This window comes from Lithobates pipiens, unplaced genomic scaffold, assembly GCF_037356315.1.
Source record: "Lithobates pipiens isolate NorthernLeopardFrog02 unplaced genomic scaffold, aLitPip1_a1.2 Scaffold_22, whole genome shotgun sequence".
Lineage (NCBI taxonomy): Eukaryota > Metazoa > Chordata > Amphibia > Anura > Ranidae > Lithobates > Lithobates pipiens.
In genome coordinates, this window is record NW_027507784.1 from 102780844 (window position 1) to 102798613 (window position 17770).

Here is a 17770-nt window from a genome sequence, read left to right on the forward strand (position 1 = left end):
TGGCGGTATTTCTAAGAGCCTTTCAGGACAACCGTTACTTCCCTCCCTAGGTTATTCTTAGTAAATGTATTAAGTTCTACCATGGTGTTGTGCTTTCTGTGCTTTGTTTTCCAGTGTCGGAAGGCCACAATAACTGAAGCCATGGAGGAAGAGGAGGTGTTTTTAAAGTGGGCATGTGTTTCCTAATAAGGTGGAGCTACACTCTCTCCGGGGTTGTCCTGAAAGGCACTTAGAAATACCGTCACCGGTAAGTCTAACTCAGTTTTCTTATCACTATGGACAATATGAACGTCTTTAGCCTCTTTCATCATATAAGGGCTTAAAACTGAGTTCCACCAATAAATGGAACTTCTGCTGATCGGATTCCCCCCCTCTCTGGTGCCAAATTTGGCACATTTCAGGGGGGAGCAGATGCCTGTCAAATCTAGGTATCTGCTCCCACTTCCGGGTAAAGATTGCTGCATGTCGTGCGGTGAACTGCGTAATGTCCGGCCCTCCTAACCCCCTCCCTCATCTGCACATTCACAGTAGAAAACAGGCTGTGAAGCCGGAAGGCTTCACTTCCTGTTTCCCTTAGTAATGATGGCTGAAGCTGAGGGACGGGTCGGCTTCGGGTGCTGACATCGCAGGCTCCCTGCACACGTAAGTGTCCATATATTAAGTCAGCAGCTACAGTATTTGCAGCTGCTGACTTATTTTTTCTTTACCCATGCGGAACTCGTCTCCTATGGTGATATTTGCCTGTGTACATCTGGGTGTATACTTTGTGGTTTTATTTGCAGTGTTTGTAATGTATGGTGTATGCCTAATGTGAAAATTGTCATTTATAATACTTGTTTTTTTTTCTGGTGTATGGAATTAAATATTCTGTATTCCTAGTAAATTTAAAGGTTCATTCACCCTTCTGTTCTTCAGGTTTTTTTTTTTCCTAAATTTAATCCTATTCTGACTAGTTTTTAGGATACCCTTTTTATGTTTTGTATATATTTTGGCTATCATTAATCTTGCGTTGTGTAGAGATTTAGGCCGCGTACACACGGGCGGACTGTCTGTCCAACTTAGTCCGCTGAAACGTGTTTCAGCGGACAATCCGCTCGTGTGTGGGCTTCAGCTGACTTTTTCAGCAGACAGTCTGGCGGACTAAGTCTTTTGGAATTTCCGTAATTTTGTCCGTCCAAACTTGGTTTCAGTGGACAGTCCGCTCGTGTGTAGGCAAGTTGGACGGACTAAGTATGGCGCATGCTCAGAAAGGATTTACACGCCGAAGGTTGCATTGCAGTGTATTGGACGTCGTATTTCTAGTCCCGTCGTACGTGCTGTACACGTCATCGCGCAAGCTTTCAGTGGACTGTCTGTTCATCGTGTGTGGTCAAGTCCGTTCATTCAAAAGTTGGACGGACTGTCTGTCGGATTGTCTGACGAACTTAGTTGGGCAGACAATCCGCCCGTGTGTACGCGGCCTTAGTGTGGATGGCGGGAAGAGAGCTACCAAGGAATGTAGCCACTGGGCCAGGGGAGGGGGAGCATACAATCACCAGCCACTTTATGAAAGCAGTTGTATACCCGCTAATGTGTGTGTGTTTCTTTTTTCTTTTTTTTGCCACCTGCAAAGGAAAAGGCATAATGAGCTAGTATGCACCGCATACTAGCTCATTATGAAATACTTACCTTAGAACGAGCCCCCGACATCTGGCCCGATCCACGCCGAGGGAGCTGACATGCTCCCTCTGCGTTTGTTCCGGGTATCGCGGCTCCGGCGCTGTGAGTGGCCGGAGCCGCGATATCGTCACTCCCGCGCATGCCGGGTCTGGCGACTGCCGGGCTTTCAGCCGAGAATCCCCTTGTGCGCATGCGCCGCATACCGAAGGAAATATCTCCTAAACCGTACAGGTTTAGGAATTTTTTTTTTACCTACAGGTAAGCCTTATTATAGGCTTTCCTGTAGGTAAAAGTGAAAAAAATTACTATACAACCACTTTAAGTACACCTGTTCAATTGCTTGGCAGCACAAATTGTTAACTGGCCAATTACATGGCAGCAACTCAATGCATTTTGGCATCTAGACCTGGTGATAATGACTTGCTGAATTTCAAACCGAGCATCCGAATGGGGAAGAAAGGTGATTCATGTCAATATGGACCAAAATCTGAAGAATGTTTCCAACACCTTGTTGAATCTATGCCATGAAGAATTAAGGTAGTTCTGAAGGCAGAAGGGGGTCCAACCTAGTACTAGCAAGGTGTACCTAATAAAGTGGCCTATGAGTGTATATTGCCAGAGAAGCTACTGCAGATGGATTGGGGAAAAGCTGGGGCTAGAGATACGACACGTGTTGTGCGCACTATTTAGGGACCTAAACATTGGTAAAATGTCTTAGTAAATCAAGCCATTGCACATGCTTTGACAAAAGGCAAATAAACTGCTGCTCCAGAGCTTAGTAAATGAGGTAAGTTTCTGTGCAAGAAAAACCCCAATCACATGCAAGGAAAATAAAAAACATGTTTGCTTGCACATGATTGGATGATGAAAGTCAGAAGAGTGTATGCTCATTTACTAAGCTCTGTTGCTGCAGAGTGCAACTGCACTTTGCAAAGTGCAAAGGCTATTTCCCTTTAGTAAATCAACTCCATTGTGTTCTGGGGACTTGTGTGCAACTTGTAATGGTTTAAATCTGAGACACAGTGCTTTTAATTGCTTGATTTTAAAGTGAAAAACTCTTCTTGGCCCCCAAAGAAACTCTGAAGCCCTATGAAATTAGTACGTCTAAAAGATAGTGGTAGGTAGTCTCAACTAAACTCAATGCAGGGTCACCAGCACCTGTATTGATCACTATAGTTTATAGTTTGTTGCTACTAGAAACGTATATACTATCGCCTTTATAGGATATTTGGAAAAGATTTTAGTACTTCTCATGGGGAGTTTGTGTTTGTCTGATTTAATAACACAAAAAAAGTTGTATTCAACCTTTAAACTTTATTTCATACACTTAACAGCAAAGCCACCCCAGCAAGAATCCATTTAGAAGGTCTTTCTTTGGTCTTCAGGTGAAAAGACCACACATAAGTTGAGCTTCTTATCTTTGTCCTGTAAACTGGGCATTCATACATGTTTCTTGTGTCCTGTCTGTCGTTCGGAATTGCTCGAACAAAGATGACTGGCATGATAGGATTGGGAGCCTTTAGCCGAGCCTCAGCAATGTGCCCTCCTTGAATATCCCAGTGTGCACCTGTAAATATCAAAATATAAATCAAGTCAGAGGAAAAAGAAAAAAGGCTTTGCCAACCCTGCGGCAAGGTCACACTTGTTTACAACTACAAAGTTTCTGTAGTTGGGGGTATGTGATGAAAGGGGTGTGGGGTGTAAAGTATTTAGTATTTTTAAAAATGGTCTGTTGGTCATGTTAAAGTGGATGTAAACCCGATTCATGAAATTTGAGATGGGCACATCTATCTGCCACGTTTTGTTATCTCTCTTCAAAGCACTATGTCCCGTAGCTGTCTCCTGCTCTGTTCTTCTGTGATCAGCCTGATAACTCCTGACCAGTTCTCCACCATATCTGATAAAAGCAGCCAGAGTTTTGTGTTGGGGAAGATGCTATAAATAAATTAGCAGAGCCCTGAACTAATAACCAAACAGAGCTGAAAGTCTCTACCTATGAAGAGGGGGTGTGTGCCTTTTCTCCAATCAGCTGTCTTGGCTGTATGCCCAGTCTTCATTGGGGTGCTAACCAGAAAGAGAAAATCTCCAAACACAATATGCACTTTCTAAACCGTATATAAAGACGAAGCCTGCAGATATACATGTAAAACTAATGTAGGGAGATTTGTTTAATCTCTGTGTATCATCTGAGGCTGTTCACTTCACTGGGTATATGTGAGGGTTTACATCCACTTGTTTAAGATTTAACAGTAATGTATTTGGATAACAGCTTCTGTCCATCCAGGAACCAAATGCAATTCAGTTTTGGTTCTTAAACCAATCCACATGATTAAGCATTGTTACAGGAAGACCTTGATACGATAAGGAGTTGGGCAGCTACATGGCGTATGAGGCTAAATATTGAGAAATATAAATTTATGAACTTGGTTGGCAAAAAATACACATGCAAGATACTCCCCTGGGCGTGTTCGTAATGGAAAAGGATCTAGGGGTGTTTTTAGATCAGACTTATCAAATAGCATTCAAAGGGCATATATTCAACAATTAAATGCATAATTCTGTTTAAAGTGTTTTTTTTTTAGTGTTAGAATTTTGTTTTATAAAGTCATACTAGCTGTCAACAGTTTAAAAAACAGTTTAAAAAAAAAAATAGATTTCTTTCTTTGGAAACTCAGTGTACAGGGCCGTGGGCATCGTTAAAAAATTTAAATCCTACACACGGGTTCACCTGGGTGCACGTTTTTTTTTTTTTTCTTCAACATTTATAAACTATGTAACCATTGTCATCCCCCCAGTCTTCCAAAAGCCTGGTATTTGAAACTAAAGTTAATAAAAGCTCACCAATGCTTTTTAACATCTTCTAGCAGACTCCCTATGACACTGGTATATCATTCAGGTGCTGCCAACTTATCAAATGCCCATCATAAGAATGCAGTACTGAGCCTAAAAGTCATAGCTGCGCGCCATGGGGCTAACTGCACATTATTCTGCACTTTGAATTTATAGTTGACTGTACCCCTGCCCCCACCCTGTGGGCCCTCATCTAATGTAGCAGTGCTGATGGTTTGACCCTAAGTTTCACACAAAAGAAAGTCTAATTTGTTGCTTCATAAAGTCAAATGGCTAAAGGAATAGGTGCATACAATAGGTCTTAGTACAAAGGTAAAAACAAATAACATGAAATGGGGATTAATCAAGATCACTTTAAATACCGTAATCTCTTTCCCTACACAGTATTGCACAAAATGCGGTGACATTGGCAAAGTCTAATGGGGTTAAATGAGAACATTTGGCATGATGTTTAAATAGCGGAGGGAAGTGTCTAGGATGTCCTTAGCAATTAGCCAGAGTCATCTGACCTGTTTACAATTTAGGACACAACTCGTTATTACATGCTGCATTACAAACCTGATATTTATTGGTTCATAGTGATGGAGCTCTTCAGAGATCACCCAAGGGTGATTCTTTTTTTTTTTTATATCTTTATTTAGTTTTCTTTTATTTTTTTTCTTCCCCTTACAAATAGAATAAGACAGAGGGTACAATGGAAATACATTCAATCCATATCTCATTCTTTTCTTAGAATCTTTTACATACATGCTAAATAAACATTTCCTTTCCCTCTTCTACCCCTCCCCCCCCTCCCTGTCTTGCAGTGGGTTTGGAGAAATATCCTCCCCAGCCAACCCTATGTTCATCTTACCCAGACTTATTTTACTATTTCTTCAACATACCTCCATGATTTTTTAAACTTTATCCACGCTGCCCATTTATCCTTACACCCCTCATCAGCTGCCCCTTCTTCTTCCTCCCCCTCTGAGCATTCTATATTCTGTATTTCATTAACCCTGTGTATCCAGTCTCGTATCTTAGGGCTGTCCGTCTCCCCCCATTTTTTAGGGATTAGACTTTTTGCGGAACTGAGCAGTATGGGGATTAATGAGGACATATATTGTCTCACAGGGCTCTCGGTCCCGTGAAACAGTACAGTCCAGGGGTCTTCTACTATGTCTTTATTTGTAACAACTTTTATTAGCTCTAGCACCTCCTTCCAATACTTTTTGATTTTCGGGCAATCCCACCAGATGTGAGCCATGGTTCCTATTGTCTTACACCCCCGCCAACACTCTGGGGATTGCGCGATTACAAATTTACCTAGTTTGTCTGGGGTCGCATACCACCTTGCGAGGCACTTATAATTTAGTTCCGTCAACTTATGGTTAACCGTCGCACTATGTGTAAGTTTCATTATTTTCTCCATTGTCTGTGTACAACATCGAGTCCCCAGCTCTCTTTCCCATTTTTTAATGTAAGGTGGACCCTCCCAACCTTCTACCGCAGATAAAATTTTATATATTCGACCTATGTTGTTTTTTGATTTCTCTCTACGGCAAAGCTGCTCGAGAGGCCTATAGTCTTCCTCGCCTCTAATTGGATGGGGCAGTTTTGATATAAAGTGTCTTAACTGAAGGTACCTCCAAGTGTCTATACTCATAAGTTCCGTGCTCATTCTCAGTGCTTGAAATGTATTTATTTTACCTCTATAAATAATATCTTTTACTTGTGCATTGTTATTTATTATCCAGTTTCCCCCCACCTCCTGTTTCCCTGGCATAAAAAAATCATTGTCTTTTAAAAAAATCAAAGGTGAATTATAACTCCATTTGTTTTGTGCATGTGTTCTGTCCCATAGTCTAAGAGCAATCCGTGTTATTTCATGTGTGTTTAGCCCTATTGTCCTGTATTGAGGGGGGTTCCAGATAATTCGTCCTAACTGTGCTTGACTCAGTGCCTTTTCTACTTTTACCCACCTTTTATTATTTCCCTCTTTTCCCCATTCCACCACTCGAGTTAGTACTACCGCATTATAGTATTTTTTGAAATCCGGAACGGCAAGGCCCCCCTTTTTTTTTTCTCTACTCAGTACCGCGAAGGCTATCCTTGGTTTTTTATGTTGCCAAATATACCCTGAAATCAACCCCTTCAACATCCTGAAAAAAACTGGGGGGAGCGATATGGGCAGCATTTGAAACTTATATAGAATCTTTGGGGTCAAAACCATTTTGACTGCATTGATCCGCCCTAACCAGGAGAGGTGGCTGATTGTGATTTTTTTTAGTTCTCTTTTTATTTCCTCTAATAGGGGGATGTAATTGTTAACATATATTTTCCTGATGGTATTGGAGAGGTAGACTCCCAGGTATTTGATCTCCTTTCTCCATGGGAACCTAAATTCCTCCTGGAGTCTGTTCTTTTCCTGTCCTTCAATGTTGATATTTAAGACTTCGGACTTGTTGAGGTTTATTTTTAAATTCGAAACTTCCCCATATTTTTCCAGTAGCCTCAACAAGTTCGGAATCGTGATCCTTGGGTTGGAGATATAGAACAGCACATCATCCGCATAAGCTGCGAGTTTGTGCTCTTCCTCTCCGACCATGATCCCCTTTATGTCAGGGTTTTCTCGGATAGAGGCCAATAGAGGTTCCATAGACAAGACAAATAAAAGAGGGGACAGCGGGCACCCCTGTCTAGTGCCGTTCTCCATTTGAAAAAGGGAGGAGGACAACCCATTCACTTTTACTGACGCCTGCGGGTGGTTGTACAGCACCTTGATCCATTGGATCAGTCTTGGCCCTAGACCCATCACTTTCAGAGTTTCAAGCATGAGTCCCCAGTCTACCCTGTCGAATGCTTTTTCAGCATCTATCGACAGGAGTAGTCCTGGGGACCCATTCATTTTTAAGGCCTGTAGCAGGAGCAACGATCGTACTCCGTTGTCCCGCCCTTCTCTCTCAGGAATAAATCCGACCTGGTCCGGGTGCACCAGGTCGGGCATCCTGTCCTTCAGTCTCGATGCTAAGACCTTGGCGAATAATTTGGTGTCCGCGTTTAGTAGGGCTATTGGCCTATAACTAGAGCACAATGTACTATCTTTACCCTCCTTTAACAATACCGTGATGGAAGCCCGCAGGGCCTCCCCTCCCATCGCACAGTCTTTACCTAAGCCGTTCATATACTTACAAAGCTTGGGGACCAGCGTCTCTTTATATTTTTTCAGATATGAAACCGTGAAACCATCTGGACCCGGGCTTTTCCCCGAGGCGGTATCTTTCAACGCCTTGTAAATCTCTTCTTCTGTGATGGGTCTATCTAGGTTACTTCTATCAATCTCATCTAAAGTTGGTAATTTCACTTTGTTCAGAAATTCCTTAATTTTTTCTTTTTTCCCTATATCTTTTATCCCATTCTGACTTATATTATACAGAGCTTCGTAGTATTGCTTAAACACTTCCGATATCTCCCTGGATGTGTGGGTCATCTTACCATCCTTATCTTGAATTTTATCTATAAAGTTGTCCCCACTTCTCCTCTTCAGCTGCCTAGCTAGATGTCTACTTATTTTATTTCCCTGATAGTACCTCTCTCTGGTTCTCCTATCCAATGTCCTTTTTGAATCCTGCTCCATCATATCTTTAAGTTCATCCCGTTTAATCACCAATGGATGAAAATATTTCTGTTGTTGTCCCCCTGTTTTTTTATGGGCCTGTTCTAGTTTATAAACCTCTTCTTTTAGACTTTCAATTTTTTCCAGTCTTTCTTTTTTTTTCCTTGTGCCCATGGAGATGAGGATACCTCTAATATATACTTTATGTGCCTCCCATAGAGTGGCACCCGAAATTTCTTCTGTATCATTAACAGAGAAATAAAATTCAATTTCCCTTAGCACTGCCTCCGCAATTTTCTCGTCCTGCAATAGGCTCTCGTTCAGGCGCCACATAAACGGTGGCCTCTGCATTTCGGGTATCCTCATCCTCACCGACACCGGAGCATGATCTGACAATGTAACTATTCCAATCTTGGATTCTGTTACGTGATCCAACAATCTGTGGTCGACTAGTATATGGTCCAACCGGGAGTACGTCCCGTGTACGTGGGAAAAAAAGGTGTAATCTTTTTCTTTTTCATGCTGTAACCTCCATACATCCATCATTTGATGTTGTTTCAGCCTAAGTTTAATCATCTTACGCGCCTTCATATTTAACCCCCCAGCACGGGACGTACTATCCCAAGATGGATCCATACAAAAGTTGAAATCTCCTGCAAGGACCACATCCCCCATCTTAAATTCCTCTAACTTCCCCAGCACTATCTTCAAATATCTTATAGGATTTTTGTTGGGGCAGTATACATTTGCTAGGGTGAGGAACTTATCCCCTAATTTTCCCTTTACAAACATATAACGGCCGTCGGGGTCTATCTTCCTGTCAGTCACTGTAAACTTTATGCCTTTCTCAAACCCGATTGCCACTCCCTTAGCCCTTTTTATCGGTGAGTCCCCATATAGCCAATTTGGATAGTTAGCCGAGTATAGTTTAATATTAGAGTCTTGCGACAAGTGAGTCTCCTGTAAAAATACCACCTCCGCTCTGTACATCTGTAGTTCCTTTAACAATTTGTGCCTCTTCCCTACAGAGTTCAGGCCCTTTACGTTATAAGACAAAAAATTTACCTCTAACATTTGAATTTTTCAGATAAGATGAAAAAAAGAAAAAGGCGTGATCTGTGACACCTTGGTTGACATTGCAAGACACCTCCCCCCCCCCCCTAACCTCCCCCCTTCCCTACCTTCCCTCATCCCTCCCACCCGACCTCCCCCCCTCCCACCCCCTGGCCGATTCCTGGTCACTTTTCTGCAGCTGAGGATCTCCTCCATTCTGCAGACTTCTCCCGCTAGGGTGTGACTCCGACTAAGGCCCCCCGTGTCTGGGTCCCCCCTGCCTCCTTCCCCTAAGAAGGCAGGAGGTCCCCCCACCGATGGGGTATGATATCCCGGGGTCCCCCATGATCCTTCCGCCACCCTCGCCCCCCACCCCTCTCACCCCCTCCCCCCTTCCACCCCACCGAAAAATAACCATCCAAAGAGTCATGTTCCCCCGTCAAAGACCCCCGTGTCCATCCACTAGGGGACTTTGATATTTGTTGGTACTGGGATCCCTAGGTTGTTGCAAAAAGCCTCCAATTCCTCGAGGAATTTTAATCTGAATGTTTGTCCATCTCTTTGAACCAATAAGGCCGCAGGGAATCCCCAGCTGTATCTGATATTTGCCGCTCTTAGTAGTTCTAATAAAGGTTTTAAGAGTCTCCTCCGGGCCAGTGTACCTGCTGACAGGTCTGCGAAAATCTGTATAGGGACCCCTTCATATATTAACGGGGACGACCCCTTAAGCCTACTCCATATCTTAACTTTGTCGTCATAGTAACTGAATTTGATGATTACGTCTCTCGGGACCTCTTCCCTCAGACCTAGGGGTTTCCTCACCCTATGTACCCGTTCGATCTTTAAGACCTCTCCTATTGCTTTTCCCAAAATGGGGTTAAAAATTTTTCCCATCTTAGCCTCGAGATCTTCTCCCTGTTGTTCCGGCAATGCTCTGACCCTCAGATTTTGTCGTCTATTCTGGTTTTCTTGTTCGTCCAATTTATATAAAGTGTCCCGCTGATCTATTTGCAGTTTCTTTACTTGTGTTTGCAGTTCTAAAATTTCGTGGGCCTGTTTTCCTGTTAATTCCTCTGCCTCTTCCACTCTCCTCAGTAAATGGCCCATGTCCATTCTGACATTAGAAATTTCGACTTTGATGGTGTTTTCAAGTTTGGCGAACATTTCCAACATTTCACTTTTAGTGGGGATTAGGGCGATGTCCCTCTGTCCCCGCGAGTTACCATCTATTTCTGGGTCCGTATCCTCCCCTGAATTGGCTCCCGGGGCCCCTGCTGTCTTGGATCCTTCTCTCTTTTTCTCCTTTACTCCCTGCTGTTTTTTTTCTATACCGGGGCTTTTTAAACTGGTTTCCTTCAGATATTTCTGAATCGTGCTTGTATTCAGGTTCTCTTTTGGATCGTTCGCCTTTTGATTTCTTCCCCTCATGTTTACCCCTTTTGTCCTTTGCCTCCCCAGGTTTATTAGGGCCGAAAAAACAGCGCACTGAAAGGAAAGGCGACAATTCTTTGTACAGTCTCTCCTTAGTTGTAGCACCTGTCCTGTGCTGAAGACTCCGGCCTCAAACCGTTTTCACCTGCTCTATGATTTTAAGCAGGGTGAACTCTCCCATATAGTTTTAGTTACAATTTCACATGCTCTCAAGATGAAAGTTGCAATGCGATTCCACAGCAAGGACCACACGTTTAACCTACTTAGCCTTCCGACACTTGACCACTGTACTTTGTGCTCAGAGCCGCTGCATCAATTTTTAGGTGTATTACCTCTTGCACATCCTTTATAAATACATTCCATTTGATCCTATTTTACACTTGATCTTTAGTATGTCATCCTCTGACATCAGTTCACCAGCCCATGTGCCGTGGGCCTTCAACAGGTTTAGACAATCAGGGAGAGGATCATGTAAAGTTCCAGAAATAATCAGCAACTACAAATCAAAGTGAGTGGTAATCAAAAAAAAATGAATACCTGGAGAGGCAGGGGATCTTGTCCGGAAGGCAGTAAGCAGCAAATGTCTACTCAGGATTCCGCTGTCTTCCAGTGCTTCAGGGTAAACTTGAGGCTTTAGTTTGATTTATCTTTCCTTCTGTTCCTGGAGCATGGCTGCTTTATGTAAGTACTTCACGCACTTTGCGGGGGGGTGGAGGGGGTGATCGGCGTTAAGGCTCCGCCGCACTGTGGTTCTACTCTTCTGCTCGTGCCCGCCGTATACATCGAGATGCGGGAGGGATTGGGTGGTACGGGCCGGGCGGCTTCATGCATGGAGCTCGGCGTCCTTTCCCCTCGCGCTGCTCCAGCTGATCGTTAGGACCGCCCCCATCTGCTCACGCTGGCGCCGTCATCGGGTCCCTCCCCTCTCTCACGGACAACACTCCATCCTCCCGGGCCCCAAGGGTGATTCTGAGAAGATAAAATTAAATCCCATTCAATAGATCTCCTTGATAATTCAGGACATCACCACCTTGTACGATGTCAGCGCTGTAATCATTTCCAAAATAGATTGAGCCCTGGCTGTAGTGTCAAAGTATATGGACAATTGTATTCCACAGAGATGTTTATTATTCCCAGATTGTGCATGTGTCATGAACTCTAGGCCATGAGCACTGCAAAAAAAAAAAAAAGGAAGGTTTAAACTAGCAGTGGTAACATCCTTACCAGCCTCTGCCATCTTCTCCCTGGGTTGAGGGGTTTTCAGCCCCTTTTAGTTGGCTGGTGAGGGATGACCTCATTCCATGCATGCACACAGGAGTCATTCATTGCAGCACAGCTGGAGTCTTTTAGGAATGCACACTGAGCTGTGCATGTGCAGCTAAGTGTTGTGCCCATTCAATGGGAAACTGCAAGCAAGCAGGCAAGTGTATATTATAACAGAAGATATATAGTAAGTCGCAAATACAACAAAGCTGCTTGTTTGCAGTTTTCTCATTTAGGTTTAGTTAAGCTGTAAGTACAGATCTTGAGGACTGCCCGAATGCCTTCTGAAATGTGACCATATTATGTAAAAACAATTACTTTCATTATGCTGTATTCACTATATCCCAAAGATTTGATTTGTTTGGTGTGGCATCACAGCTGGGAAGTGCGTAAAAAGGATTTTTTGAAGAGCAAAATACATGTTTGAGAAACCTCAGATGAACGTTGACAGTCTCTCACTCACAGGTTATGTGCTAGTTCTGTAGTACTCGAGTTTAAAGTTTTGATTTCAGTGAGACTGATGTCACTGCTTAGGGCAGGGGTCAGTAACCTTTTTCCACTTAAGGGCTGGATTCAATATATGTGAATGCATGGGGGGCCGCAGTCACCTGCTAATAAATTAAGATAAAAATACTAACACAGTAATAAACAGTGCAGGTTTACCTCACTTTAAGGTGCTTCACTAATACAAAGGCAGTTCACCCTGAGGTGCTGTAGCTGGGGATTCAGATTTTACTGCCCCCTTCCCCATCCTGGTACCCAAGGGTGGCTGACACCAGCCCTGCTAGCCAACATGGTTTGGAGATGGGGTTCCTGTCCCTAAGGAAAATGGGGTTCCTGCTCTTAGGAGAGATGGGGGCCCCATCCCCAGGATAGAAGAGGTCCCTGTCCCCAGGGGTAATGGGGCCCCTAATAGGGTCTCCGACTATTGCAGTGTCCTCTGTACCCCTATAGCAGTGTCCTCTGTCCCCTGCATACCCCCCCCCCCCCACTGTAGGGTCCTCTGTCTCCTGCACCCCCTCACTGTAGTGTTCTCTGACCTCTGCACTCCCCCTCTCCTATACTGTAGGTAGAACTTTCCTACCTTACAAAGTGTGCAGCAAACAGAGATCAATATGGATGGGGGTGGGAACTTCTGAAGTCAACTTTTAACATTATCAGGCTGGTGATTGGTTGCTAAGATCGCCTGGCAACCAATCACCTGCTGTTTAATGAAAAAGTAATCTAAAGGCAGTTTCCGCCCCCCCCACCCAGTCCTGTGATAACGGCCCCTCACCGCTGTCCAATGAAGGGGACAGCAGTGAAAATGTCAGCGGGATGCGTGTCTGTGAATTAATTACGGGCACTGACATTCAGTGGTGGTTGGCCGGGAGCGGCCTGCAGCTGCCGACTCCTGGCTTAGGGCATCATTCGTACAGGTGTTTTGCCACACTGCAAATTCCAGCACCAGGAATCTGTTAATACCTACTGCTAGGATTGACAGCTGTGTGTGGATAGCAGTGGCCGCCAAGACTCTACACTGCAATGAAAGACTGTCATCAAGATTGGCAGCGTGGCAAAACACCCATGCTAATAGTACCTTACCCTTGGATCACACCTATGCATTTTTTTTTTTGTGTGATTTGCAGAAACGCTCTACAGTCCATTTAACATGATTTCCTATTGATCTAATTCACCTAGATTAACCTAGCGTTTTGAGAAGGTGCATATTTTGGAAAGGGTTTAGGGATATTTTTCAGCAGCAGATCATATTTTACATGTAATAAACTTCAATGGACCCGTAGCAAAAACACAAATGTTGCATTTTGTATGCATTCCGTTTTTTTGGGCTAATAGGAAAGTATAACAGTTCTGTTCAGGGAGTGCGACTTTGATGTGACCTTACACTCTGGCACTCAAGTAGCAACAAAGTAATGGAAGAACCTTTGTTTGGGTTAGAGCTAGGGTAAGCGGTAACTGTTATGCTGCGTACACATGCTCGGATTTTCAGATGGAAAATGTTCGATGGGAGCTTTTTATCAGAAATTCTGACCGTGTGTAGGCTCCATCGGGCATTTTCCATTGGAATTTCCGACACACAAAATTTGAGATCTGGATCTCAAATTTTCGGACAACAAAATCCGTTGTAGGAAATTCTGATCGTGTGTACATAATTCCGAAGCACAAAGTTCTACGCATGCTCGGAACCAAGCAGAAGAGTCGCAATGGCTATTGAACTTAAATTTTCTGGGCTTGTACGTCACCGCGTTCTTGACGTTCAGAATTTCCGTCAACATTGTGTGACCGTGTGTATGCAAGACAAGTTTGAGCCAACATCCGCTGTAAAAAATCCTCTCTTCTACAATTATGACATGACATGATATTAGGGCATTGGGGGATACTCCTAACTGGCATTTATCTCCTACACCATTTTTTAACCTGATTGTTAATATTGAGTACTCCCAAGGGTTTTTTCCACAATGTTACTCAATGCCTTATGACCAAATTCCTTAAGAAATACCCTATGAAAGTTCTGGTACAATGGGAAAAAGATATAGGCTCTGTCAGGTGATCAATGGGAAGAAGCCTTTGAGGCGGTCACTTCACTACCTGTTCTCTTAATGTGTCTCAAAAACTGTCACAATTATATATCCTACTCAGGGTTCATTATACTGCGTTGCGCCTGCACAGAATGGGAGTTCAGCCAGATCCCTGTTGCCCTGTCAGCATGATCACGGAGATCTCATGCATCTACTTTGGCACTTTCCAAAACTCCATCTCTACTGGAAGGGGGTGATTAACATGGCTAATTCAGTGTTCCAGGCTAACATATCACTAGACCAGGGGTCTCAAACTGGTGGCCCTCCAGCTGTTGCAAAACTACAATTCCCATCATGCTTCTGCCTATGGGAGTCATGTTTGTAACTGCCAGCCTTGCAATGCTTCATGGGACTTGTAGTTTAGCAACAGCTGGAGGGCCACCTGTTTGAGACCCCTGCACTAGACCCTAAATCAGGGATATGCAATTAGCAGAGTCCCATCATGCCTCTGCCTCGGGGTGTAATGCTTGTGGCTGTCAAAGTCTTGCTATGCCTCATGGGACTTGTAGTTCTGCAACAGCTGGAGGTCCACTAATTGAATATCCCTGCCCTAAATGCTGCCTATTGAATGTTTTGGGAGATGTAGAACCCAAAGATTTTGAACGAGAGGCCATATCTATTAGCACAAAAATTGCTTTTGATACATTGGAAATCTGTAGCTCACCCCCTCCTTGCAGGAATGGATTCGCTCTCTTGGTGAATCACTGTGTTTAGAAAAATACATAGATCAACACAGGGGCTGACCTGGCAAATTTGTGAAGCTATGGGCTCATTGGCTGCACACCTCTGGTTCAGATGCGACTCCTACAGGGTCTTTCAAAGTGGAGCCAAGGATTATCCATATGTTTTGGTTGATTCGTAAGGTTAGAGGTATCTATATATCATACTGACTGGATATTTCGATTTTACATTTGACTATGTGATTGGTAGTGGTATTTCTTGTATCTATTGTTTTGGGTGCTTAATGGCACTAAACTACTGTACCTATGTCTGTTTTCAAAATATAAACTTTTTTCAGAAAAAAAAAAAAAAAACTCTTCTGACTTATAAACTTTATTCTGACCTTTGACCTCCTGACCTCTCTTCTGACCTCTTGTCCCTTTAATGCTACTTGAATGCCAGATAGTATAAAGTTGCATTAAAGTCGCACTCCATGAACAGAACTGTCATACTTTCCCATTTGCCGTAACAAAAAAGAAATACACGTGTTCAAAGACTCAAAATGTGACAGAAAACATTAACTGCAACCTGCATCAATATGAACCTGACCTTAGTGATAATAGCTCAGGAACAAGGCAGATATCCATCCTCTACCTGAGGCTCTCTTGAGTGGCTTTGAAAATCCCTTTTAATGATGTAAATTAACTACAATTACCCTACGCCTTGTAGTGACCAAACTGGAACAGTGGTGCAGCAAACAGGAGCTCCTAGCACCTACCTTCCAAGTACAGTCCATGTATGTACGCTCCTTCTCTAGCAGGCTGGGAGAATTCTTCCTTGTATTTCTTCATTACATCCACCGTAAGATGCATCTTATCTAGGGGCCATTCATTTTTCCGAGCTAAACTTTGCATGACAGCTGCAAGAATTGTTTTTAGTTGAATAACATCATCCTCAATTTGGTTCTTTATACAATCACTTAGCATCTGTAACCACACAGCTAAACACCACTTTGGAAGATATGATATTCACATAAATGTATGTTTCCTAGTTGGATAAATGGCACGAGTGAAATATAGCAGTATAGTAGTAAACGAGCTCATTTCCAGCAGGCATACACGTCTTCTTACAAGTTATTATGCAACCTAAATGTAACCAAGGCAGCCTAACTAAAGCAATCTTTTGATTTCTTTTAAGCACTTCTTCTTTAATTATTTTAGATTGATTTTATATATATATATATATATATATATATATATATATATATATATATATATATATTACACACACACACACACACACACACACACACACACAAAAGTGAGTACACCCCTCACATTTTTGTAAATATTTTTTTTATTAAATCTTTTCATATGACAACTCTGAAGAAATTACACTTTGTTACAATGTAAAGTAGTGAGAGTACAGCTTGTATAAGTGCCCGTTCACATTACCGCGACTTGTCAGGCGACTTAGCCGCCTGACAAGTCGCGCTCCGTTCTGTACTACGGAACCGTTCTAATAGGAGCGACTCAAGTCGCTCCGACTTAGAAAAAGGTTCCTGTAGTATTTTCGGGGCGACTTCAGGCGACTTGCATTGACTTCTATACAGAAGTCATTTTTGCAAGTCGCCGCTGAAATCGTGTGCAGGTCGCGTCTGTGAGACGCGCTGCAAGTCACGTCGCCCCTGTGTGAACGGGCACTAACAGTGTAAACTTGCTGTCCCCTCAAAATAACTCAACACACAGCCATTAATGTCTAAACTGCTGCCAACAAAAGTGAGGCCCAATTAGCCATTTTCCCTCCCCGGTGTCACGTGACTCATTAGTGTTACAAGGTCTAAAGTGTGAATGGGGAGCAGGTTTGTTAAATTTGGTGTTTATAGCTCTTACTCTCTCATACTGATCATTGGAAGTTTAACATGGCACCTCATGGCAAAGAACTCTCTGAAGATCTGAAAAAAAAAAAAAAAAAAATTGTTGCTCTATATAAAGATGGCCTAGACTATAAGAAGATTGTCAGACCCTGAAACTGAGCTGCAGCACGGTGGCCAAGACCATACAGCGGTTTAACATGACAGGTTCCACTCAGAAAAGGCCTCGCCATGGTCGACCAAAGAAGTTGAGTGCACGTACTCAGCTTCCTATTCAGAGATTGTCTTTGGGAAATAGACATATGAGTGCTGCCAGCATTGCTGCAAAGGTTTAAGGGGTGGGGGGAGGGTCAGTCTGTCTGTGCTCAGACCATACACCGCATCAAATTGCTCTGCATGGCTGTTGTCCCAGAAAGAAGCCTCTGCTAAATATGATACACAAGAAAGCCCACAAACAGTTTGCTGAAGATAAGAAGACTAAGGACATGGATTACTGGAAACCTGTCCTGTGGTCTGATGTGACCAAGATAAACTTATTTGGTTCAGATGGCGTCAAGTATGTGTTGTGGCAACCAGGTTAGGATTACAAAGACAAGTGTGTCTGGCCTACAGTCAAGCATGGTGGTAGGAGTGTCATAGTCTGGGGCTGCATGAGTGCTGCTGGAACTGGGAATCTACAGTTCATTGAGGGAACCATGAATGCCAACATGTACTGTGACATACTGAAGCAGAGCATGATCGCCTCCCTTTGGAGACTGGGCCGCAGGGCAGTATTCCAACATAAAGACCCCAAACACAAATGACACT

The 17770-nt window shown here is 43.3% G+C and overlaps 1 protein-coding gene across 1 annotated transcript in view; it reads right to left on the minus strand.

Moving 5' to 3' along the window:
• Positions 1–2953: 2953 nt before the first annotated feature.
• The window catches only part of LOC143925685 (dynein axonemal heavy chain 11-like), a 701866-nt gene continuing 687049 nt past the window's right edge, over positions 2954–17770 (minus strand). Inside the window, exons 69-70 of the mRNA XM_077450147.1 lie at positions 15869–16009; positions 2954–3226 (exon numbers count right to left, since the gene is read on the minus strand). Coding sequence (XP_077306273.1) covers positions 2979–3226; positions 15869–16009 — 389 coding nt within the window. The 3' untranslated portion in view covers positions 2954–2978. The remainder of the gene's footprint in view (positions 3227–15868; positions 16010–17770) is intronic.